Raw genomic sequence first — 25,853 nt, 5'->3', positions numbered from 1 at the left:
CCTTGTGCATTTCCAGAAACCTGTTAGGATCTTCCTTCTAGGAAAAACTAAATTACTTATTTGCATTTTGAATCCATTTGAACATCTCTGTCACTTGAGAACAGAACATAGGGTGAACAGTGTCTGAGAACAAGAAACTTGGAACACATCAGCTGAATATTTTTTCTCTTTCCCGTGTTCCCTCATGTTGTGGAGAGCTGTACTGAGAAAAACTTCACAACTCCCCAGATCTTTGGAGGGTAAGCAGCTACATCAGCCAACTCCTGGATTAGCACCTTTGGGCTGTATTGGAAAAGGAGCTAGGGAAGAAAGGGGAATGGAAGATGGGAAGTCACAGAATTCCTTAGATTTGATAGCGGAGGAACAGACAGGTTTCCAGGGTTTGTTACACAGGCTTAGAAATTAATTACAACTTACTGAACTAGGTTCTAGATTTTTTTTTTGTACCATTATCATGTGATTACCAGCATTCCTCACGTTATAAAATTCCAGGCTGCTTTTCTACATTTCCGATTTCCTGAAAATTAGTGAAAGCAGTGTGCAAAAGCTGCAAATTCCAGTAAAAAGTATTTTTAAAACCCAAATCTTGGTACAATCCTAGACGAAGTGTTAGTTTCTATAGAAACAAATGTCTTTTTATTGACTTTGTTACTCAACTTTCAGCAAATTGAGATGTTAATTTGTTAAGAACAGCACCATTTGCAAAGTACGCTCTTTAAGAGTACCAATTAAACCCCGTTCGAAGGGAGTATGCACAGCAAGAGCAGCACTGAGTACTTCATCGACTTAGGAGGTAACTTTTCATCCTTATATACCACCAGCGTCCCTGGAGAAGGGTGGTTGTTGAGGTAGGACTGTGTGCGTTCTTCGCCAACTGAGTTACAAATCGACGAGCCGACTTTGGAACGCAGTCGACCAAGGACAATGGGTCTGAACCACATCTGCGGCTGCCCGTACACCCGGAGGGGGAAGCCCAGCTGCAACCCCGCACCGGAGATTTCCGGGACGGCCTCGTACACCCGCCTCACTTCCACCCCGAAACCATTCTGACAGGCCGAGGGGCCGCTCACAACAGGGGCTAGCGAGCCGGAGCACAAGCCACTCAGGGGAACGGCCTGACCGAGCACACCGGCGCGGCAACGAACTACAAGAACAACCAGCTCAATGACCGGTGAGGGGCAGGCCGTGCGGCGGGGAAAGGAGGGGAGGGGCCGGCCAGGCGGGGCTCGGCCCCCTGTGGGTGAGGGGAGGGGCCGGTGGCGGCCGGCCGGATCGCGGCGTGGCGGGGGCACCTCGGGGGAGCGGGCACCGCCGACCGCGGAGGAGGCACCGGCACCTCCCCTCCCCAGCGCCGTGCGGCCGTCCTACAGCCACGCCGCAGGGCCCCGGTTCCTTCCTCTCGTAGGAGCGGAGCGGGCCGCGCCGTACACACCCGGTCTCTCCGGGCGGCCGCCGCTGTAAACTTTGCCCCGGCAAGGCGTGGGGGTGGGCGGCCGTGACCTTCGCCGCGGGCCTGTCGCCCCCTTGGCGGCCTCGGCGGTAATCCGGCCTGCTGGGGGATCCCGGAGTCTGCCTGGGGAAATGCGCTTCAGAGGATGCTTGGCCCAGCACGATGAGGAGGGAGCTAGTGTGGCTGTGTCCATATTAATCAGAGATGGAGCAAGGCAGACAATGCAGATGGGGGGATCGTGGTGTGTGTGAGCGAATGATGGCAGCAAGGATAAAGGAAGCGTACGCTGGGGATGTTACAGGCGCACGTCCCCCCAGTGTTCTGTGCGTTTCTCTCACATGTACCTCTTTTAAAATAAGAAAAGGAGCCCAGTCTCCAGATTACTGGTTGTGTGTCCCTTGGCTGGGGTGGGAATGACAGCTAGAACAGAAGCACAGCCTGCTTGGAAACTGTGCAGCTAACTTCTGTGTTGGATTGAGGGACAGAAATTGCAGGCTGGGGAGAAACCTGAATGGTTGGGAGAAAATAAATCCATGCACCGAATTTTCTTCGCTGCTTGATGTGTATTTGACAGCATTCTGTGTGGCTGTCAAATATTTCTTGTATAGCAGTTACTACTGGTATGCGTTACAGCTTGTACATTTTCTTTGTATTCTTTTATACAGAAATTCTTAAGATGTGTGACTGCTAATCCTTAATTTTTTATAAATTTGTGTGTGAATAAATTGAGATCTTTATTCATCACTGGGTAGAAGCATACTCTTTTTGCACTGTAGAAAAATGTTATTTAATTTTTATAAATAGTTTTTTAATATTTATGAACCTTAAAGTATGGGCTCTTGGTTATATTCTTTTGGTTTTGATCTTGCCAGGTTTCATAGTAGGTCAGGGTCCACCTCATTTCACTCTTGTTTCTAGTTAGGTCACTTTTCCTAGACCAGTCTTTGCTGAGATGCCCCTGTTAAAACACATCTGAGGTTTGAGAGCTTGTGATGAGGAAAATAGGTTATTGTAAAGATAAAATCTCTGCCGAGCTACATCCATCATCCATGTCCTTAAACAGGGAAGAGAAATTTCTAGTGATAAAATAGGTTCAAGTCCTGAAGTGTGTTAATGTGGAGTGTATTTTTTTTTTCCTTAACCCGATAATACATTTTACAGGATCCTGCTTCTAGTAGACCTGCCCATTCCTAGGGGGTTGATTGGCTTTCTCCACAGTAATACATTCATATTTGACGCGCATCATCTTCCTTTAGCGTGACAAACTGAGAGGTGATGCTGTACTAAGAGTTTTTCTGCCTCTTTGGACTGTTTTGATTTAGGGTAAGAGCTGGACTTTGAACTTGAAAGGACCCCAATGTGTTTTCTTTTTTTTTTTTTCTTTCTTTCCAGTTTTTAAAATCTTGTTTGAATGTTGGTAGGCCTTTAGAGAACATTTAATGTGTAATTATCACACTTTACACAGAGTGAGAGAGCTCATCTGTTTTTTCTTTAATGTCACCTGTTTTGTTGAGTTATTGATGTTAAATATGATGCCACTTCAGTCTTCATAACACTTCCTTTTCTTTTTTAATTTTTTTCCTTCTTACCACAGCAGCAGCTCTCACAACTTCTATTTGATACAGGAAGCTTCATAATATGTGGTAATTAATATATGGAGAAAGCTGCAGAAGTGCTATTAAGCAGTGGCTGATTTTGAAAAATCAGGTGGCTCCTTGATCTGAGCTGCAAGTCATGAATTTCCACTTCATAAATATAATTTTAGTAGAAGTGCAGTAGCTGTGTATCAGAAATTGCAATGCAGTGAAATCAGAATGATTCATTAGTAGGGTTCAGGCACACACGTGTTGGAAATGCCAGTTCAATTTTATCAGTAGCATTGCTGTCAATATAGATCAGGATCTAGATAGCTTAATACATTCTCATATATGTGCTCATAGAACTAAGGATCTTGGAACATCTCATGTCTCCATGATTTTTCTTCTTCTCTCTCATGTTTTATAGACTTTTTTGAGTCTGTGCTGCAGATACTGGTCAGTAGCCCAAGTGAGGATTTTTCTGTCTGCATCCTGGATGATAATTGTTTCTCAGAATGTGATTTTGGGACCATAATTCTGCATTGTATGCTTTCACTTGTGGTGTATATTGAACATGATTAATTGTGTTGTTTTCAGTAATGGATTTGTGTTCTGCATCTAAGGAATAATCACATTTTAAACCACAAGGGGTTTAATGCTGCAGTGCCTGTGTGTTCAGGATACATGGCAGTTTTGAATTTTTATAGTAAAATACTTGAAGCGTTATGCTTGATCATCAGCAGAGATGTGTGAAGGGGTGAAGTGTGTTTGGAAAGCATCCTTCTCCTGAAGTATTGCTCTGCTTTTAGCCTCCAGAATGTGAGGAAGTAGGGTTGATTTTATTTTTTTTTTTTTCCAGTTTGGTCTAGTTTGTGTCTCTGTGTTTTACAGTTTTTATTAGATTTTTCTGTGTAATTTGTTGTCCCTCTTATTCATGCAGCAACGTGGAGAATGGTAAAACACCTGGAAAAAGAAGGGAAAAGTAACTGTAGTTCCACAAATAATTAGGAAAACTCCTGAGCATGCCTACTCATCATCTGAAAGTACTTTGGAAACACTAGCTAGTATTGTACCTTGATTGTAGTTATTAGACCTCTCTCAAGTAAGTTGAAACAGTGTAGGCTTGTTCGTGGTATTCACTCAAATGTCTGGAAGGTAGTTGTGCTGAAGAAATCTCATAGAGAATAGGGTTATATTTAGTTTTGCAGTTGTATTAAGATTCACCTTTTTAAATGGATAGTAGGCTAAACTTCTGTTTAGGATGAACTGAGGTAGTTAAACTTGTTCTGGTAAGTTTATTTAGGAAGATAGGTAACTTGGAATTTCCCCCAAGCAATTGGTTCTCTGCAAACTGCGTATGAGAAATTTAACTTGAGAAAAATTGCATAGGGCTTGCAGTTTGAGAAACAGCTCCATAAAGTATTGGGTTGTAAATAATTAATGGCTTTAATCTTTGAAAAAGTGATGCATAGTTTCAGTTGCAGTGGGTATTAGATATATTTTGTGGTTATCCACCTGTTCCATGTATGTTTCAGGGTTGGAGACTTTGTGCTTTGGGAAAGAAGTTTGTCAGAGTTTCATAGATAAGTCAATCTTAGTAAATTCTTCTTAGTGTATTTCTTAATTTTATGTTGGGTTAGGATGTGGGTGTAACCGAGACAGGTACCTTTTCTTGGCTATTATGAGACCTCACAGGAGCAGTTTAACTTGCTACTTTGTGGAATGAGGAGTCTTTCACTGTGCATGAACTAACCTTCAGGGACAGGATTTGTCTCAAGGCTTTGCCTTTGCTTTTGTTTTACACTAAGAAAATTCTAGTCAGCTAAGTCATTTAAGCCCTAGCATAGGGTAAGGTGTTGTTTTTTGAAGTGGTCATTGATGCAATGTTAATATGGTTTTTTTTTTTCTCTTCTCCTGAAGATGAGATGTAATGAAGTTGGTTAAATAGAGGGTATTCTGAATTTGAGTGTTAAGAAGTGGCAAGTAATAAGTTTTCCTGCGGTAAGTTCTTTGAAACAAATAATGTGACTGAGAAAAGATCGTTTGAAGCTACAGTGAGTATTTGTGGACAGTCAGCTTTGCGGGAAGAAGGCATTATCTCGCTCTTGTACAAGTTTGTTTTTTCTTGATCATATATTCAGTGCCTTTCTCTATTATTCAAATATTACTTACTTTAGGCCATGCCTGAACTGAAAGTGTGCTTTACCTTGCCCGCATTGTTTACACCCTCTGATAATCAATTTCCATGGAAAAAATACCTAGCAAATGCATACCCTTGAGCCTGCGCCTGTGTATCATGTAGTTTATGTACATGAAAACATCATTTCAAGGTAATAGGGAAGTGATCAGTGGATATGTGTGCTGCTGCTCTGTCAGATTTTCTTAACACCTCCTGCCCTGCTTTGCATTTGCTGATGAGCAAATGTATTAAAAATCCCAAGCAGATGTTGCTGGAAGGAGCTGGTGTAGGGTGTGGTGTGATTCTGTTCAGGGAGCCACATGTCTGTGGGAGTCATGCATGGAGAGGGAAAGAGAGCTCCTGATAAGCTAGTGTTTGTTTAGCCCTCAACTCCCCCTTCTGTGGTCACAGGCGTGCTGGGAGAGTACCTGTCCTCTTTGTGGACAGGAAGTTGGGGGAAAGAAGGAATTGACTGAATTGTTCTTAAATAGAAACCTCGCAAGTTGTGAGCAGATAATACAGTACTTTTTTTAGCTCCAGTGATTTTATTTTGGTACACTTTAAACCGTTTCCTAATCTACTTTAGCAAAAGTGAAGTTAGCCTGCCTCGAACAGGAATAGATGGTTTAATTACAGGAGAACCATTGCTGATGGAGTACTTTAATTCTCTGGCTTACATTTGCTTGATGAGACTTCAGTAATGTAGAAGTGTTGACTTTGTTTTTATGATTTATTTCTTGAAAGCATAGCAAAATTTAAATTTACTTCTTTTAGAAGAAAGTGAGGGAATGGCATGACTGTCATAGAATCATAGAATAGTTAGGGTTGGAAAGGACCTTAAGATCATCTAGTTCCAACCCCTGCTATCATGGCATTATTATTATCATCACACTCTTAGTTAGAAACACTTTTTTGAAAAGAAAATATTTTAGCTGCATCAAAAGGTTTGTGCCACCAGTGTGGTTATACAGTGTTACAGGATTCATACACTGAGCATCAGTGCATTAAGATTTGATCTTATTTCACTATTGTCATTTAAGGATGATGATTTGGGAAGTTAAGCATCAGAACTTACACATAAGCACCATTTCATATCTGGTTGAATGTGAAAGGTTACACAGGCCAGAAGTCTGGGCCTTTTTGGACTTTGCTCTGCCAGGGTTGTCTTTTGGTTACAGTTGTTTGCTAAGCTCTAGATACTGCTTTTAGAGAATGTGTATGTAATTGTCTGTGAATATTCTTGCTGAAACTTTCCTGAGATGTTGCAGTTAAAAGTAATTGCTCTCTTCTGAAGGGGGAAGGTTTCTTTTCCCCACTTCCTACCTTGCACTAACTTTTAAGTGTCTGATCCCACAGTAAACTGACTTAATTTGCTAAAATGATACTTCACTTTATCAGGGCTAGTTTTATAAATAAATACACTGGGAAGTTGAACTGGTGGGTGGCCATCAGAATAGCTGGATAAAAAAGGGAGGGTTTTGAAAAGTGCTGCAGGAGAAAGAGTTGGGAGTGAAGAATAGAGAAGAGGAAGCAGGTTTGAGTTCCTTCCATTTTGAAAGCAGCAAGTTTATTTTGGCTACTGTAATGTGAAACTGTTCCTGTGAATGTGATCTGGACAGAGAGTAGTTGTGACTTGTCACAAGGAATTTAGTAAAACAGTAATTGGGGCACAAATGTTGCCTGTTTTTTCCTCCTCAAATTATCTATGAGGCTTGAGCATATTTCTTGTTAGACTAATGATAAAGCAAGATTAATGGAGTATCATATTAATAACTGTGCTTTAAGCGTGGCAGTGCAAGTCAGAGCTGTCAGAAAACAGTGCTTTTAATTCTAAGAGCAGTAAGGTTCAGTGACATTTATGTGCTAATTCTTGGTAAAAGTTAAAATCTATAATCAATAGCATTCTTCTGAGTTAATTTTGATGTAGCATATATTTATTAAATGTTCTAGTTGCCATATAGGATACTTCTGTAAAATGATGTGTGTCAAAAATTTGTAATTAAGCCGTAAAATAAGTAAAAAGGACATGGCACTTTTTCCCCCTTAAACTATCTGAAGTTAATAACTGTTCAGTACACAGTTATATTTAAGTGAAAAATTACTTAACACTTGCAGGAAAACAACCAAGGATGTACCATGGCAAGCTCTGCAGTGTGTTGTAGCTGCCCTTTTACAGTTATGGCAGAGTTAATTGTTACTGGCTTAACTGAAATAGATGGTGGTATGTATTTGAAAATCAGATAAAGGAGCAGGGGTTTCGAGGTAGGTTTTACTGCAGTGATTACACTAGATTTCAAGGTAGCTTTTATTGTAGTGGTTATGCTAACAGCAATTAAGTAGTTAAATTTGCAAGATTCTCTCTTTCAAAGCTGCTGTTTTCTCTTTCCCTGCATCAGCTCAACAGCCACTTACCAGAAGAAAGCCATATGCAAAAACTACTTCTTTTCAGTTGCATAAACATTTTTTTTAAGCTTGAATTCAATGAAGTCCAGGACAGATTTGGCTCTTAGTAACAACTTCACATAGAAGACTGCAATAGTTGGCATTTGTATATGCTCCAGAGAAAGCATGGGGACAAAGCTTAGTCGTAGTGGCTAGAGGATTTTAAACTGGGAGGAACAAGTGGGAGGAAAAAAAATACTGAAATAAGTGTGCAAATGTAGTTTTCAAGGTGTACGTGTTATTTTGTCCAAGCTATAAACCTGTCAGCTTAAGTGAGGATGGTCACAGTTCAAGTTAGTCCACTACAGCAACGATTATTCAGGTTTCAGATCTTAATTTTTAACTCTTTCTTGCATAGAGCTGTTTTGACAATAAACTCTGTGCTCTACTTTTTGGAGTCTTTCTGTGCTTAAAAACCCTTCAGTCAACCAGCACTGCTGCTTTTTTTTTTTACCCTTCCCCTCCAAGCAAAATGAACTATTTTGTTTCAGTTTAAAGAGCTTTTTGTTACATTTCTGAGAGAAAATGCACCATCACACTGGTACAAAGGTATGAAATTTGCCTATTCTAAACACTGCAAATATACTGTAAAACTGAGTAGAAAGGCATAAGCTGGGTGCGCTGGTCATCTGTGTTTATGTAAAGCTGCCGGTTTGGTTTCAGTTGAGTGATGTATCTCTTGAATTTGCTATCTTTGAAAAATGTTGTTTTCGTCTCACAAGGCTCTTGCCAGCACTTGTCAGGCGGAATTTCTCACGGTAAATATGCTTCACCCTGTCTTTCAGCAAATCAGCGTGTTTTACAGGCCGGTCCACATTGGTATAGAAAGGTTCTGAATATTGCCACCTTTTTGTAACACCCCAGCATGATTATTTGTGGCTGTTCTAAAAATGATTTTTAATATAGCATCTTCTGGTTTGCCTCATTGGCTGGTTTTTGCAATCCCAAGCCTGTTGGTGGTGTGCCATAAGATGTCTCTTAGCAATTCCTCAAATTGTTTACATCCACCATGGAGATGAAATGTGTGCTTTCTGCAGTTCTGTTTTGGACAGCTTTTTTTCGTTAAACTGGTTACTACCTTTTAGCCAAAAGATGCCCCAAAATAGCTTTGCTCCCTTATGTTTCTGATTTAGTGTTATATGATGATGTTTTATTAAGGAATGCAGGATGAAAAAAGTTTTAAAACATTCACATGACTAGTACTATTTTGGACATGGACTGTGTTGGAACTTCTCACTGTCGTTGTCATTTTATTGCCAGCCGTGAGATAAGCTAATGTAATTTGTGACAACGGTAGTGTAACTTAACAGATGAAAGCAATGAAGGCTACTGCAGATTGCAGTGATCTTATGAAATTTGGTCTTCAGAAAAAAAAAACCCAAACAAAACAATACAAACCCCAAAACATTCTAGGGGGTGTGTTTTTTGTTTGTTTGTGATTCTTGCTTTTTTAGTCAAAGTAATCACTGTTGTGAACTGTTGGAATATCTTGAGTAATGGAGGATGGTTGTACACGTGCAGCTGTAGTTTTCCTGTTCATTAGAAAATAGTCCAGACAGAAACTGTGTTCTGTACACAGGGCTTGGCAGTGTTATTTTCTGCCCTCATCTCTAGTTTGGCAGGATGCTAATTTTTGTCCTTTTTTTTTTTTTTTTTTTAAGGCTATGTAGACATAGTAGTTGGCTAGCTTAAGCTAAGCCTGTGCTAAAGCAGCGTTTAACAAATTTGCTTAATCTTTCATAATGCTTCATTTGCTGGTCTGCGTTAGGTTTCCTCTAACTCTTAGGTTTTTCACCTTTGGGATATAAAAAGGTAAGTCGAATGCAAGGAGATGGATCTTGATTAAGGTCTCTCAATTCTCAAAAAAATTATGCTGTCACTATATAGTTTCCAGTGTGGAGTCTGGCATTGACTTAATATGGAAAAATGTTTGTGCTACAGCGTTTTTACGAAAAACCTAACTGGAAAATAAATACCCATGTGAATGCTGTTGGCCGAGAGCTATGGGCCTTACTCTGTTGTCACTTGAAGTCATTGGGTTTGTCTTTTCCTTGAGTAAGTGTGCTATCCTTTTATTTTTTTCATTTCACTAATTAATTTTCTTAAATGTGTCTGTCGGTATTTATTCTTTCATTTATGGTATGAAGTTTTGCTGTTCTCTGTCCAGCCTGACAATGATCAGGGCTGCTTTTTTTTTTCTTTTTCTAGTAAATATCAAGAAGTGCTCTTCTAAAGAGGATTTATGGCTTTTAATCCATTCTGTATTGTTTCTCCTTTTAGTATAACTGAGTTACTGTTGTCTGACCTTTACTAAGGATTTCTCTTAGGTTGTTGAAACTCCTTTCTTCGGCTCTAGCCATACTTTGTACTTTAGTGACAGAAGTTTTCCTTCTCCTTTTTCTTTTCTCTTTCCTTTATTTTTCTTTTTTTTTTCTTTGGCATTATTTACATTAATTTGCTGAGTTTGGCAGAATGTACCTATCTCTAGAGCAAGCATTTAAAGGTACTTAATGAAACATTCCAGTGATACAAATCATGTTGTAGGGCAGATCGATGGGGTAGGCAGGATGTAAGCTGGCCAGGCTTGCCATGCTCTTGATGGGAGGGCATGGGGGGTAACAGGCTGTTTGCTGCAACAGCCACAGCTTGCTTTCTCTTGTGGTGCAGAATCTGTATTTGGCAAGATTGTTACCTAAAATAGTATGGCCATAGGCAAAAAGTGGAGCAGGAGGTACACAGTGTGCTGCTTCATGAGTTCTTGTAGAGGAACCAAAACACTAGTTATGCTGAGGGGAAGCACCTGGAGTTTTGTGGCTGTGGTACATACAGATAGGAAAGAGAATCTGTTTTCAGCAGTGCAGAGAAGTATTGTGATGAGCTGCACACCTCAAAAGCTGGGGTTTCTTTTGGGTTATTTTGCCTGCAGTGTGCATCTGATAAAGTGATTTGGCTGCTTGTTTTTCTGGCATGGTGCTTGCTTTCTGCTCTACTCCCTGTGCCAGGCCTTGTTCTGTTCCTATCTGAATCAAAGATGCAGTGTCTGAAAGGAAGGTTTTTGAAGATGTATGTTTAGTAGAAGACAGTGCGGAGTGTGGAAAGGAGCACCTGATACTTAAAAAGCATTTTTTAACAAGTTTGAAAAAGTGACATGCAGATAATACTGTGATGTTAGAGGTTTTGTTAAAGGCTTTGAGCCTTGGAAATGGAAGAATTGGCAAGTAAAGGACTGGACATGCTAAACGATCTTTCCCTATTGCTAAAACTAATTCAGCATGTGAATAAGCATGCTGGACTTTCTTGCAGAGCAGTTAGAATTCAGTGTCTTGTTTGTGCTTTGTTTTTAATAAAATCACTTGTATAAAATATACTGTTGCTTTTCTCCAGCCAAGACACAAAGAATTTAATGACGTGACAGTTCCTTCTTCTTAAAATATTTTGATAACCTTTGAATGCTCTAATCAAAGGCCATTTTCCAACTTTACACATAGTGGTAAGAGCTTCCAAAAACTTAGAGCAAGAATGAAGGGGAAAATGATGCCGAGATTATGATTTGGGTTTCCACAGTAGCCTCAGCTGTGACCAGAACCTGGCAATCGGCTTCAGGTTGGTGTGCTGGTACGTACAGAGCCTCCCTGGTGGCTTGTAATTAACTTTTGAAGAAGCTTCCACAATGTGTCAAAATGGAACACAAAAGGGTTTTAAGGTTTTACAATGACTGGATTTTTATTTTCATAGTTTTTTTGTTTTGTTTTTTTTTTTCTTCCCTGGTGGAATTGCTACAGTAATGCTCTGTCAGTAAAATAGGATTCCTCCTCACCCCCTTTTGTCTAAATGTGGTCTTTTAAGTTTCATGTGTTCTAGTCAAACCACTGTACAGCTTCCTAGCTGCATTTTAGTAGTTAGCATTCATGCTGCTCAACATAATAATACTAGCTCATGCTGTTTTGTGTATTTTTAAAGTATCCTTGAAGACAACCATGGTGTTGCAAATTCCTGTTATCTACATCTTACTCTCATGGAAGGATATACTTACTGAAATGATGGATAGCTAAATAGCTTACAGTTTCCATTGTTTTAAAATTCAGAACTTCCACCCAGCTGAGTTGGTTGATCCAATCGTTTAGCTTTCAGTGGTTTTCTGGCTGAAGGAATATGTTTAATTCTGTTAAACGCTAAACAGAAACTTTTTGCAGCTACAAGAACTTTGTGCAGCTGAACAGAATCTGGGAACACAGAATGATGATTTGATGCATTTTATACCAGGGAACAGATTTCTGTCTTGTATTGCCTGAATCTGGGACTCATGTTTTTGGAAGTCTGCTGTCATAGAATAACATCAGATTGAGGCTGACTTATTCTCCTGTGGGGTATTTTTCTTTTTTCCACAGAAATACCACTAGGCATTTAGATGATCTGTAGCTGTAGGATTTACTACCAGATCCTCTGGATATTGTGTTAAATAACATATGTAGGTGTGCTGTAATAGCTATGAGCTATGTCAGGATAGTGCCATTTGTTCCATCTGTGATTTCTTTGTTTATATTCAGACTTTTCATTGCAACTCTTTTTTTTCTCAGACACTTGCCTGGCCCCTTGGTGTAACAGTCTCAGCTCCCAGCCTTTCCTCATTTGAGAGGTGCTCCAGTCCCTTAATCATCTTTGTGGCCTTTTGCTGGACTCTCCAGAACTCTTGAACTGGGGAGCTCAGAACTGGATGCACAACTCCAGGTGTAGCCTCACCAGTGCTGAATAAAGGCAAGCATCACCTCCCTCAGCCTGCTGTCAATGCTTTGCCTTAAGGCAGCCCAGGATACCGTTCCCTGTCTTTGCTGCAGGGCAGCTCATGCTAGTTCAACCTGGTGTCCAGCAGGATTCCCAGGTCCTGTTCTTGCAGAGCTGCTTTCTAGCTGAGCAGCCCCCAGCATGTTTTGTTGCATGGGGTTATTCCTCCCCATACTCAACTTTTTGCTTCTCCTTGCTGGAAGTCAGGAGATTGCTGTGCTGTGGATGGCAGCATGATCCTCTGGCATGCCAGCCATTCCTCCCAGTTTGGTGGGTGTCTCAGCAGGCTTGCTGAGGGTACGCTCTGCCCCATCATCCAGATGGTTAATGAAAATACTGAACCACAGGACTGGACCTCGTATTGACCCCTGGGGTACACTGCTAGTCATTGGCCTTCAACTAGACTTCATGCTGCTGATCACCACCATCTGGGCCCACATGTTCAGCCAGTTTTCAGCTTATCTCATTGTCTGCTCATGCATTCATACTTCAGGAGCTTCTCTGTGAAGATCTTGCAGGAGACGGTTTCAAAAGCCTTACTGAAGTCCAGGAAGACAATATATACTGCTTTCCGCTCATTCTCCTGCACATTGATATAAAATCTGCCTTGCTTTCTTAAAACTAAAACTGATGATTATCTTCTCTGTATGGTGAAGAAGATGACTAAGTCATTTTACCTGTGTCTGCAGTATGTCTTTAATTCTCAGTATTAGATATTGGTGGGTATCTTATCTTTAACTTTCTGATGTTGTTGCCACTGTCCTATCTTTGCCATTTTTTCTTGCCCTGGTTTAACCTTGTTGTGGGCTGTCTTATACCTAACTTTAGATATAGGTCATTATCTATACGAGTGTTGTTATATCATGAAATAATAATGGTCTGCTGTAAGGGAATTTACTTCCGGCAGTTATTGTATTACCTGAAGATTTTTCAGTGGTATTGCAGAAAATTGTTTTCAGGAGATTACTTTGTTTGATGTTTGCCATATTAGCTTTCTGCTATAGCTTACTGATTCAGCACAGTGTGTTAATATTGTTCAAGAGAGAGCTATTAAATGGTCAGAACCACATTTATCAACCAAACTGACAGTCTTATGAAATAGAAAATAAAGTTTGGGAGCCATATTCTGTAATCCCATGTGGGTTAATACCATGCAACATAAGAGTAGCTGTTACAGTCAGACAAGGGTCTGTCTTGTTTTCCTTCCATTTGTGGTAGTGGCCATTGCTAGATGACAGGAGAAGAGTGTTAAAATAGGGCAAACATACAGTGATGCTTTTCCAGCTTCTAAGAATTTTCAGCTCAGGGATTTCCTGGGCAGTAGGTGTTGGTTTAGTGTGTAATAACCCAATAGTCCTATTTTATATTTCTTGGAATGAGGAGAGGATGTGGTGAAGCCATGGTACATTTGATTACTGACTGAGTGGAGCAGTGACTTTCTTTGTCCTCTTGTTACAGTGACCTGTGTATTACAGTCTTAAGCACATCATCCCAACATCAGAGGCTGTCAGTTTGTACCTGTGCGTGGGATTCTAAATATTCTGTCAGGGACTCTATAGTGTTCGTGGCTGAGTACAGAAAAACTTCCGTCCTTCTGGAGACTTGCAGCATGCAAACACTCAGTTTTACATCTCTGCAGTTAAATCCTTTGTTTGGATTGCTTAACTTCTGTGATTTTTTTACCATGTGCTCTTCAAAGACCTAGCTGACATTTAGAAATATAGTCTGAAGTTGCAGAGAAAGATGAAAAATAGCTTCCTTTATATTGTGACAGAAATTAATCTCTGAGATGGCAGAAATTGTTTTAATTCCTGTGAATAAATGTGCAAGATGTACTGTCATTTGACCAAAGCTGCAAAATGTCAGATTAGCTATTAGCACCTGTAAATACTGCTTCTGTTCAACAGCAAATAAGTTGTTGATAGGAAAATTATGTAAATCTTGCTGCATGAGATTTCTATTTACAGTTCACTCTGCTTTTCATGTTACTTGCCTGCTTGCAAAGGTCTTGCAGATGTTCACTGCCTATAGATGATGTAGGTATGGGTTTTTTTTTCTTTTTTTTTTTAATTTGGTTTCCTAATACAGGAGAAGGATGCACATACATTTATTGAACTATTCTAAAACCTTATAACAGTAAGAGTTCTGCTTATGTCTTATGTCTTGATTGTGTGTGAGTGGTTTCTGGCATGATGGAAGTACTTGGGCAGGATGGATATTCCTGCAGGATGACTGGCAAGGTAGGACTGCTGCTGCTGGACCGCCACAGGGGACTGAGCATAGGGAAGGTGCTATTGAAGTCTATAATGTCTTAAAAATAAATCTCACGACAGCCTGACAACTTCAAAACAGATTTTTATTCTCACAAATTGGGTAAAAACACAGAATGTAAACTAGAATTTTGCTTTTGTGGGTTTAGGCACCTGTTAAAATAGAGTAAATTTACTTGAAAATGTACCAAAGCCCAGTTTTTTTAATAAAATACTTGGTATTTTGAAATAAAGTTTCTCTGTAGCTCTCTTGCACTTCTGAGTTTAACTTGCTTTTATAAAGCAAGATGTGGTAGAGTGATGGGTCCTCAGATAAACTTCTCTGGAAATAGAAATGTTCTTTGAGACAAAGAATATCTTGCAATGAATAAAAGTGTCACTTGTAAAGTTGAGCTCCTGCAGTCCTGAACTGGAGCCCCTTCAGCTGCTTAGTGTGAGCAATTCCCTTCTAGCCTAATCAGTTTGGAGAGGCTAGAAACTGTAGCTGCAAAACTTTAAATCGAAGCAGTCCCGCTTGGCTTGGACAGACAGACTTTTGTTTTCCTCACAACTGTTTCTGGATGAATTTTGGGAAGGATATTTAAAGAATGTGTGTCTCAACACAGGAGCCCTCATCACTAAGCTTTGTGTGTACAAGTGTGGCAAGTTAGTGCATTTCTTCAGAAATCTGTGAGCAAAATACATGTTGCCTCTTTGTCTTTTGAAATGGTTTAATGGCTTTAATGGACATTTTTCAAAGCTTAGCCTGCCCAGGCATTCATATTGGAGATTTGCTTTATCCAGAAAGGTCTCAGTAGATGTGTTGACCTTCCTTATTGCAAGAATTGATTGAATTGTCTCTGGCTGTATCTCTTCAGTTGAAATTACTGAGTTGTGCTGTTAAAATTAAAATGATCTTAAATATGTATTTCATGTTTTCCCTTCAGAGGGTTGGTAGTCCAATACCATGCGACTGTGCAAATAGAAAGGCTCAGACTGCTGAAGGAAATGTTTCCAGAGTTTTTATTAGCGCACACATACTGTCCATGCAGAATACACAAATACATCTTTCTGCTTTACTCTGTTTTTCTGCTGGTTTAGTTTTGTGCCTGGTGTTCACATGGACAATGGTGGCAGCAGCAGGCAGGGGGAGGAGTGGGGCTGAAACCAGCAGCTGGGGTGCTGGGGAGCTACACTTTTCACCCAGGGGTGTTCTGCATCAAATTCAAGTTCTGTTGGATCTCCAAGGTTATTAGGCAGTACCTGCTAATTCTGCTATTATAGCAGTTGCATATGAGGTGGTTAACTTGTTTTTCTTTCCTTCCTGTAGGAGAGGTTAGTATCTTCAGCATCATTGCTTGTATCCTTCTCTGCTTCCTCTCCTTAAGTGCTGACAGTAGCCTCTTCTCAGTACTGTTAGAGCTCTTGACCCAAGCCTGTTGCAGGTAGACCTACTCTCTTGAGGTTGGTGTTAGTAATAGATGCGCTGAGTATGCAAGTCTTAGCAGCTGGGTCCTTAAAAAAGGATTATGATGAATTTTTAAAATTGAAAAATGTCCATTTTCTGTATGCTCAGGTTTTGTGACAGAAAGCTTGGATAAGGAAGCTTTAAATGTTGCTCATAGACTAGTCTACTAACCATCTTCAAGAAAGGGCTACTTTATTTGCTGTTAGCTTTTCACATAGGCAGTGCAATGAACTTAAATGTAGGTTTTCCTATTCTGTTATTACTTATGCTTGCCAAGAGGAGAAATGTTAATGGGAAACTGCTCAGGATTCCTATAGGAAACTGTTAGGTGATATAGTTAAGACATGAAACTTAGGGATGTTTAACTCATGTATTATGCAGCAGATCCCTGCTTGCTTTATAAAACCAAACCAGTAAGCTGTGGAAGGTATGCCATTTGTCTTCCAGGTTCATTCCACATTCTCCCACATTAGTTCACTCTTCTGGAATACTTTGTGAGGTTTATGTTCTCTCTTTCCCTTTTGTGGGCTGTCTTCACAAACCTTATCTATGTATGTACTCTTGGCCTGTGTGAAGCACTTGTGGCTGGAAACTGGGAGTGTGAAATTGCCGACTGGCAAACCAGCAGCTTGGCTTGGATAGCAAAAGGCGATCCTAAGCATGTTCACTTCCTTCCTGCTCTCCTTTCACTGTAGTCCTTTCCTTTTGTGCTTGAAAGTTATTTCTATCTGTATGACTTACCTTGTTTCTCAAACAGACATGTATCTTTCCCCTTTTTCCCTCAGGACAAGCACTTTAGAGTTAGACAGTTGAGAATGTTAAAGCTTGGTTGTTTGGACTTCAAATCTATATTCTTTCTCATGCTCAGGGCTTGCAAGTACCTGAAGTCTGTTGTCCATAGCAGTCTGTGTGTAGAAACTGAAGTGTTGAAGCAAGTGAAAAGAATGGGTTTAAACACACGGGTTCAGACAGAAGAAAACAGTGCTGCTGTGCATGTCTCTTAGGTTTGGATAGGTATTGCTGGTTAAGGAGGTGTGTGGAATGCCAAGATGAATATGGTGCCAAAGGTGGGGGTGTTTTTTTTTTTTCTTAATTAGGAAGACCTTGCATTATTTTTACGGGATTCATCTCAGTTTTATAACTTAATATACTGAATATAGTCTAAAATTGGAAGCTGCTTAGGGGCTTTTCAGGTTTGCTTGTTATCTTTGGGAAGAAAGGAGCTCGAGTTTTACCTGAAACACTTACCTGATATTGCAAGAGTATCCTTGCTGCCTGGATCTTTTCTGAGTGTATTAGAAATTACTGTGTTGGTTTCCACTTTTGGATACCATACTTCTGAGCAGGAATGATCTGTTTGTTGGCCCTTTTTTTTTGGTTCTGATCATCCATTTGGTGAAGTGCCATGAAAGTAAGATGGAAGAATGTTTGGAAACACTCTTTCCCTTTTAGTAAAGGTAATGTTTTACATAACCCTATATATAGTTAATTTGCTCTTGATTATTCCTTCTACTCATCAAAGTTTTTTGTTTGACCCTTTTGGTGCTGGCTTTTGTGCATCTGTTCCCCTGTCCAGTTTTGGGGAACTGACTGGCATATTTTTGGCTCTGATGTGCCACGTACTTGGATTTCCTAGAAAATGATAATGCTGTCTGCTCTGGGATACCGTATTCAAGCTTATACAAGGAACCACAAGTATATCTACAGTTAATGCTCATTGCTTCATCTGCTTATTTTGTGTGTAAAGATGTAAATGGTGGTAACAAGGCAATAGTGCTTTTTGATAGTGACCTGCAAACCACATAGAAATGCAAGAAAGAATGGGGTTTTGTGGCAAGATAGTAGGTGGAAGGGTAAAACTCTAAAGCAAAACCTGATTTGAAGCTGAACACCATCCAGTTCTTATACAGGCTTCCACCATGTCACATTTATATCAAGCTTCAGTAAATGTGGTGGTAAGTTGTTCCTATAATGTTGTAAATATGCTGCTTAAGTGGATTTTGTGTACTGTGGATGATGTCTTTCAAACAACAACTTCATTTCTTTTTGTTTCAGATTAAGGGAAGTTTCAGAGAAGCTGAACAAATATAATTTAAACAGGTAAGACATACCACATGCTGCTGTAAACCACTTAGGAAAGTACAATATTTCAGCAACAGCAACAAGAAGTAAATGATTGTGCTGTAGATACACTCTTAGCCTCAATTCTGCTAATACTGAGGTTCAAAAATGCTTCGGATTCCTATATTAGTAAAAAAAGGTTAGATTTTCATTTATGATAAACAATATTATTAAATAGCCTCCCTGTGATGCCTTAATTTGAAGAATAATCCCTGTTGTCACTTGCTGATCACATTACATGAGAACTCTATCTCTTTAAGGTTTTGTTCTGTATTTTCTGTATTTAATGACCAAAAATACATCATTATTGCCTCAACTAATGTACATATTTAGTCATTCTTGAATGGTTTTGTATCGTTAACTGTCACTGCGTATTGTGCCTTCCATGTACCACTTGGTTTTTATTTTTTTTCAGAATTTAAAAGTTTAGAAATGTTATTATACATATATACACTTCTTGTTTTCAGCCACCCCCCTTTGAATGTATTGGAACAGGCCACTATTAAACAGTGTGTGGTGGGACCAAATCATGCTGCATTTCTTCTTGAGGTAAATTACTTAAATCTGCTCACATAACAAACTTGAAATTGTACAGTTAAAATTAATTCCTCTAACATCAAATTTATCAACATTCTGCAGTAACTGAAGCCTTGTTTTTGTTTGTATTTTTTTCTGTCACTTGTCTTACATTTCTGTTTTGGACACTTGGTTTTCTTGTTTTAAATGCAGGATGGTAGAGTCTGCAGGATTGGTTTTTCAGTTCAACCAGACAGATTGGAATTGGGTAAACCTGATAATAATGATGGGTAAGAAACTCTTTTCTTCATCTTAAATCATTCTTCTGAACTGGATAAGCAGCATAGCTCCTTTTTTGGTTTGGTTTTTGTTTACTTTTAAACTAGAGTTCCTTTGGAATGGGTACTTTGAGTGGGTACGTAATGGTTATGGTGATGCAGCCAAACAGCCTAGCTTGACAGATTTTTATAGGAATAAACAGTGGATATGACTCGAAAATAAGTGAGACAGGATCTCTTTAACTTCAAGAGAAAAGCCCCTCAGAAAAAAAATAAAAGAAACTTTGTTAAATTGTTAAGGTTCATGTAGAATCCACTCTGAAAGTGGTCTCCCATCTGGAGAGGCTCACTTTCTAGACCTGTTGTCTTCGGTCCAGGTAAGTCTTCCTTAATAGGACTGTTAAATGGTTCATATTTGAATGCAAGTCACTTCTTAATATCTAAGTAGCATACTCAGGCTCAGGTTTACGGAAAGAACACCTGGTGATTACAGTTTGTACATATGTGCTAACTGAAAATTTAGCGCAGTCGCTAACTCAAATCATAATTAGTTTAATATGTATTTGCGACTGTGCTATTATGGATTACTGATGTACAGAAGATCTGTTAGGCATGCTTTCCACTTTCTCTTTCAGTGTACCTCTTAATATACAGTTAGATTAGTTTGGAATATTCCCCAAGGGTGTTGCTTAAGCTGGTATGTTACCAGACTAAGTCCCTGAGAATTTAGACCTGGGATTCCAGGTTTTGTTCTTAACCCATTTGGGATTGTTTTGTGACTGATTTACCATCTTTTACTTTCAGTTCAAAGTTGAGCAGTGGCTCAGGGGCAGGAAGGACATCCAGGCCAGGCAGGACTAGTGACTCCCCATGGTTTCTGTCTGGTTCTGAAACTCTGGGCAGACTGGCAGGCAACACCCTTGGGTAAGTTTTGATAGGATTGAGGCTGCAATCTGTTTGTTCCATATTTGAGTATATGTGTATACACATATATAAATTGTATGCAGTATGTATAAGGGAACGTATAATTATGGCAGTCGCGTAGGTAGGGTGTAACAAGAAAAACTTTATTGACTTGGTCAAAATAACAGATACGCAAGTGACCCTTCAGTACCTAGGACTTGGAGCATTCTTCATATATGTATGAAGAATAGCTTGGTTTTGCCTGTGCCGTCTTTTTTTTGGAACATTTTTTAGTTCCTCGATTTTGACAAGCAGTTTTTTAGAGGGACACTATCAATTTAAACCCCATTAGGCAAGCAGCATAAAGTAAAATGAGTGCATTTATGCAGGAAGAATCTTCATTATCTATGTTTGCAGACGTTTGTGTGCTCAGTTCTGTTGTGCCTTCTCTCCCCTGCCCCAGGTAATGAGCAGTACTTTGTTAGTTGGGCCCTATACATAGTAATAGGAAGGGAACAGTTGGAAAAGGTTGTCATTCAGAATCTTTAAAATTGTACTATGTACTAAATGTACTATACAGATTCAGGTTTTTTATTATTACTTTAAAATTGATGGTGTCCCTTTATATGAGTAATCTCTGTTACCTAATCACAGTGAACTCTCTGTTAATATATTTTTGTAAGATGTGTTGAACATTGCTGCTTCCTAAGGTTACTGACCATAGTGAGGAGAATTGCGTTTACAAACTGGTTTCTGCATGTGAATGATTTATTAAGAGGGAGGAACTACAGCTTTTCCACAAAAGTGAATGTTCTTTATGTTGCCAAATAAGCTAATTTCATCTGGGGCTTTGTTGCATGAAAGATAACTCAGTCTGTTACCCTTCCCTCTCCTCCCCCAAGCTTTTTGTGAAATCTTTGTGAATCTGAACCTGAAAGCCATGTGTTAAACTGTAAAGGCAAATTGGTGTTGTCACGTTGAAAAACTTCCTGTGGAAAGTAAAAAATTATTTTCCTTGTTATTTTTACCTGAGCATAACCAGTTAAAACCCTAAAGGGTGCGTCATCTCTCGTCTTGCATGTTTCAGAATTGGGTATTTGAAAGTCTCCAAACTAGTAGAGTAGTGGTATAGTAGACACTGTAACTGCTCTGTTCAATGAAGGGGCTACTTAATTTAATAACCTGAGTCTTAAAAACTTTTAAATTGTCAAATCCTGTTCCAATCACTGGATTTGGAAAATTGTTAGCATGCTAGTGGGCAGTAAAGAGATGTGGAAAACCAGTAGGTAAGCAAAAATGAGCAGAAAGATTTCGATATTAATATTTATTCTAGGTTTAGATAGCTTTAATAGGAATAGCTGCGTCCCTATGATTATTTTTTCCCCCATAACAGGACCAAGTTAGGACGCACTTGGAATATTTGACTTATGCTAATGTAAATGCTTTTAACTGTTAGATTTCTTAATTCCATCATTGATAGTTTATAAATGTAGAAAATACATCTGTAATAAGTATTAAAATCAATACACAACCTTTAAACCCACATCTTCCCTGCTGAGAGTTGTATTAAGAATTGTGTAGGAAGATTTTGACTTCCTCTTATTTTCCCTTCAGCCCCCTTCCCACTTTCAGAAACCGATTATCTGGCAAAGGGTATTAATAATCAACTTCAGCCATAACATGTAAGAAAGACAAGTATTCTTAATTAATTAGCTTTCCTAGCTACATGTGATATACTTTCAATGTCAATTTTGTGCTGTTTCAGAGAACATACCTTTTTTCTTACTTTTTTTTTCTTGGAAGGAGATTGAGGATCAGGGTGGTTGAGAGCAGGAAAGTTCTGCTGATACCGGTTATTAAATAGTAATAATACCATATCCAGTATCTTTTGAGCTAGATTTGTGCAACAAAGTTTAGATAACCTTGAAGAACAAACCAGAGTGTTTTTCATGACAACAGTGTGTTTAGTCTTGCATCCAGAACAGTTCTGTGGTGTTAAGATTAGTGAAAAGCTGTAAAGATGGCAAATTGTCTTATTTCTACACATCACTGCCTTTTTACTCCCTTGTTTTGATCCTGACTCATAGTGATGAAAAACTCTTCATTTCAAGCATGTTTTTGCAATGTATATGGTTGATGTTGATTTATCTAACAAAAACAGGTTGAAAAACATTCATAAGAATCAGCGAACTATTGAGTATAAGATTTCTTCTGCAGTAAATAAGATTACTTTATTTTCCAGTGCACTCTTAAGCAATTTCTTAAATAAACTCAGAAATTTTAGGAGTGTAAGTGACCTTCTGTCAAAAAGTCCACTGACCATGAAGCCGCTGCATATGTGCTTTTATAGTAGGAAGTTAACAGCTGAGTGTTGGATGTTACGCTGCTGATACCATTGCTTTTAGAAACTCTGGGAATTGGTGTGTGCATGTATTTCTGTATGTACACATCCACACAACTGTATCAGTAGGAAAGAGCACAACTTCCAGTTGGAATCCTGTTCTGTGTTTCTTCTGCATATTTCAGAACTTATCAATTGCCTGGTGCTCTTGTTCTTAGTAGTTTTGAGAGATACTTTCATAATGTTTGTCTATGAAGTCAATCTTCAGTGTTTTTTAGAGACTGTCTAAAAGTTGTTAACATATACTCACTTTCTGAAGTAGTCCCTGAAGTATGCTGCTGTATTAAAAAAAAATATTAAAATGTCACCTAATCTTCTAGAAGTCGCTGGAGTTCAGGGGTTGGTGGAAGTGGAGGAGGATCTTCTGGTAGATCATCTGCTGGAGCTCGAGATTCTCGAAGGCAGACCAGAGTTATACGCACAGGACGTGATAGAGGATCTGGACTGCTGGGGAGTCAACCACAACCAGTGATTCCAGCATCAGTCATTCCAGAGGAGCTCATTTCACAGGTATGTGAACTAGAGACTGCTTGTTGCTGAAAACTAGAGAGCTTCTCATAGCATGTGAACAGCAAGGTGGTGTAATAGTAGTGCAATTTCTCTGAGGAGTAATGGCATATAATTGAAAAGATTGTCTTTCTCTAGCTAAATTGCTTTTATTCTTAAATGCATAGCATGAGTGATAGACTTTATTTTGGATTCTAGCATTTTTATTTCCTAAACATCCACTTAGACAAAGTATGGGTTTAATCTAGATGAGGAATGTCATGTATTGTTCATTTCAGATGGAAGATGTAAGAAAAAATATTTGAAAATCGTTTCAAGCATATGACCAGTGAAGGAGAATAAGGAACAGGGGCAGGTTGACTTTCTTTTCTTGTTTGATAAAAGAAGTGATCCATTTTAGATTTGAAAGGAAGACATTAAACGTCTGATTTCCTTAAAATACTAATATTTTTTCTTCATGGACATGTCTATTTAATATTTTTATATATGTAACTGATTAACGTATAAATTGCTCTAATTATGCCTCCTAATGCATTAAAGCTTGAATAAGTGTTGGACTTTGCATTGTGTGATGAAGTGCCATTTGTTAAAACAACAAAGAAGACGAAAATAATATATTCAAAATATGGCTTGTTAACGCATTGTATTTCTTAGTTCCAAATAACTTGTTAGTCTACATTTAGAATACAGATGTTAGTTGCTAAGGCCACAGATAACCTGCTTGCATGGCAATAGCATGACTGGCACAAGATACGAGGTAGCAGGCAGGGTATCTATAGACCCACGTTTCTCTTTTTGAGTTCAAAACCAGTAAAAGCTGGGAGCTTCTACCTTCACAGAAGCAAAATACTAGAGGTATTGGTTACTCTGAAGCAAGGTTAGCCCTGCTTTCAGGAGGTGGTTTGCTTAGATGACCCCCAGTGGTCTCTTTCAACTGTGGACTGGTAGGGTTGACTTCATTGTTCACCTCCAGGTTTGTTTTGTTCTGTTTTTTTGAGAGTGTTTATTGATGTCCTGGATACCTTACAAAAAACAGAAAACAGACTAATATCCCCTGCTCCAGTCAGTTCAGTTCTGTAATCTAATGTATCATTTGTTGATTAAGTTGTAACTTCGCTTCCCTTGCTGTGATCTTTGTTTGGTTTTTTTTAATAGCATACTTTGTCTGTCTTTAAAGCAGAAAGTGTCTAGAACATTTTTGGATAACTCTAAAGCAGACCAGTGGGAAAATCTTCACATCTGATCTGTGTAATAGATTCCACCATGTCTCAGAAACCTGTAAACTTCTGGCATAGAATGTTATGTCAAAAAAAGTTTACCTTTGTGTGCTGTTAAAATGTTCCTTTCTTTTTTTTTTTTTGCTTTTTGGTGCCTCATTTTTACTGCATTCTGAAAACATTCCGTGCTGGTTTCTTACCTTACTCACACAGTTTGTGATCTTCCAGAACTCCGACATCTTGTCTGGCATTCAGTAGAGGCTAGTCTGTCTGGAAAAACAAAATGCTTTGGATTTCAGTTTAGTGGAGTAGACCAGAATGCTTCTGGTTTTTGTAAATTCATTGCAAGTGTTTAACATATGGAAGGCTTTTTCTGCATTTGCACTTTGCTAATAAAATCTAAGTGTTAAAGAAATTGCTGAAGATGAGCTGTTAGAACCAGAATGATGGGGAAAAAAAGGTGAAGTAAGGTGGTTACATATTGAAGGGCACTGGAAAGAGAAACTGATGTCAAAGACAGGGAATGAAGTGTGGTTTTTGGACAACGGTTGATTGCAAAACTGTTAATTGGCATAGGAAGTTTAAGCACTTTCATGGGAACATACAGAACATTCTCAAAACCAGGTTTTGCTTATCCGTCAGGTACAGCATTAAGCATTTTGAGAAGATTCCATTAAGAAATTCAGTACCCAAGTTGGAATTCAGCTCAGTTACTTGAGCAAAGAAGGTTGACTATCTAGTTAAAGAAACTGAAAAAAATCTGTGTGAATCTTTACTGTATGTACTGTAGTTGACTCTTGGGTTTTATTAGACTATTTTTAGAATTAAACATTTGTTTCTTATGGCTGGTGGCTGATGAGCTGACAGTGACCTGGAACCAATTATGCTCTGCTCTTACAGGCGCAAGTTGTTTTACAAGGAAAGTCCAGAAGTATTATTATTCGGGAACTCCAGCGAACAAATCTTGATGTAAACCTTGCTGTAAATAATCTGTTGAGTCGTGATGATGAAGATGGAGATGATGGGGATGACACAGCAAGTGAATCATATCTTCCTGGAGGTTTGTATCCTGCAACTTTTGATAAGAAAATGCCAGTGTGTTCTGATTTTTCTGTATTTAAGCGCTGACAGCGTGCTCCGTGCTGTGCAAGGTATGCAGCGAAGACAGTTCTTGCTTATAGGAGCAAAATCTAAAGATGCACAAACCAAAAGATGTACGGGGATGTCGTGAGGGATTAGGTCAGGCACTGTAGAATAACTATTGACCCTATTTGTGGGTGGCATGAAGGTTTTTTTTTTTTGTTTGTTTGTTTGTATGCGTTTTTTTTTTGGTTTCTTTGAATCCCAGGCTTTGTAACATCAGTGTTACTTACATCTGTATTTTGCTGCTCAATGAGATGCTGAGACTGCTGTGTGGCTTGCTCATAAAAGCTAATTTTAAAACCTTCTAGCGACTTGCATGTTTTTCACTACTAACATAACTTCTTAAGATACAGCAGTTTTAGAACAAAAATAATACAGCTCTTTTTTTTAGTCAAAATACCTCAAGTGAGGGCAGAAGACCTTATAGTTGTTACAATTTGAAGATTTTATTCATCAAGTTCCCCTCATAAATGCTGGAGTATTGGGGCTATACCAGTAAAACACTGTAATTAAAATCCAGCTATTTTTTTAATATTGTCCATCCCATACAATTGCTTTTAATAAAACACTGAGTTGTCTTTTGCATTGGCTGAATAATTTTTTCTTGCTGAGTAACCATA

General features: G+C 38.9%; 1 protein-coding gene across 1 annotated transcript in view; it reads left to right on the top strand.

The window, feature by feature from the left end:
* Positions 1–750: 750 nt before the first annotated feature.
* The window catches only part of UBR5 (ubiquitin protein ligase E3 component n-recognin 5), an 84,414-nt gene continuing 59,311 nt past the window's right edge, over positions 751–25,853 (top strand). The window contains exons 1-9 of the mRNA XM_057422141.1: positions 751–793; positions 880–1,013; positions 1,107–1,171; positions 18,203–18,247; positions 18,736–18,817; positions 18,998–19,074; positions 19,867–19,986; positions 22,687–22,876; positions 24,991–25,150. Coding sequence (XP_057278124.1) covers positions 751–793; positions 880–1,013; positions 1,107–1,171; positions 18,203–18,247; positions 18,736–18,817; positions 18,998–19,074; positions 19,867–19,986; positions 22,687–22,876; positions 24,991–25,150 — 916 coding nt within the window. The remainder of the gene's footprint in view (positions 794–879; positions 1,014–1,106; positions 1,172–18,202; positions 18,248–18,735; positions 18,818–18,997; positions 19,075–19,866; positions 19,987–22,686; positions 22,877–24,990; positions 25,151–25,853) is intronic.

Source organism: Pezoporus wallicus, unplaced genomic scaffold, assembly GCF_028554395.1.
Source record: "Pezoporus wallicus isolate ANWC-B61680 ecotype Strahan unplaced genomic scaffold, APGP_CSIRO_Pwel_v1 contig_13368, whole genome shotgun sequence".
NCBI classification, from domain to species: domain Eukaryota; kingdom Metazoa; phylum Chordata; class Aves; order Psittaciformes; family Psittacidae; genus Pezoporus; species Pezoporus wallicus.
This window is presented reverse-complemented; position numbering and strand designations above follow the sequence as displayed.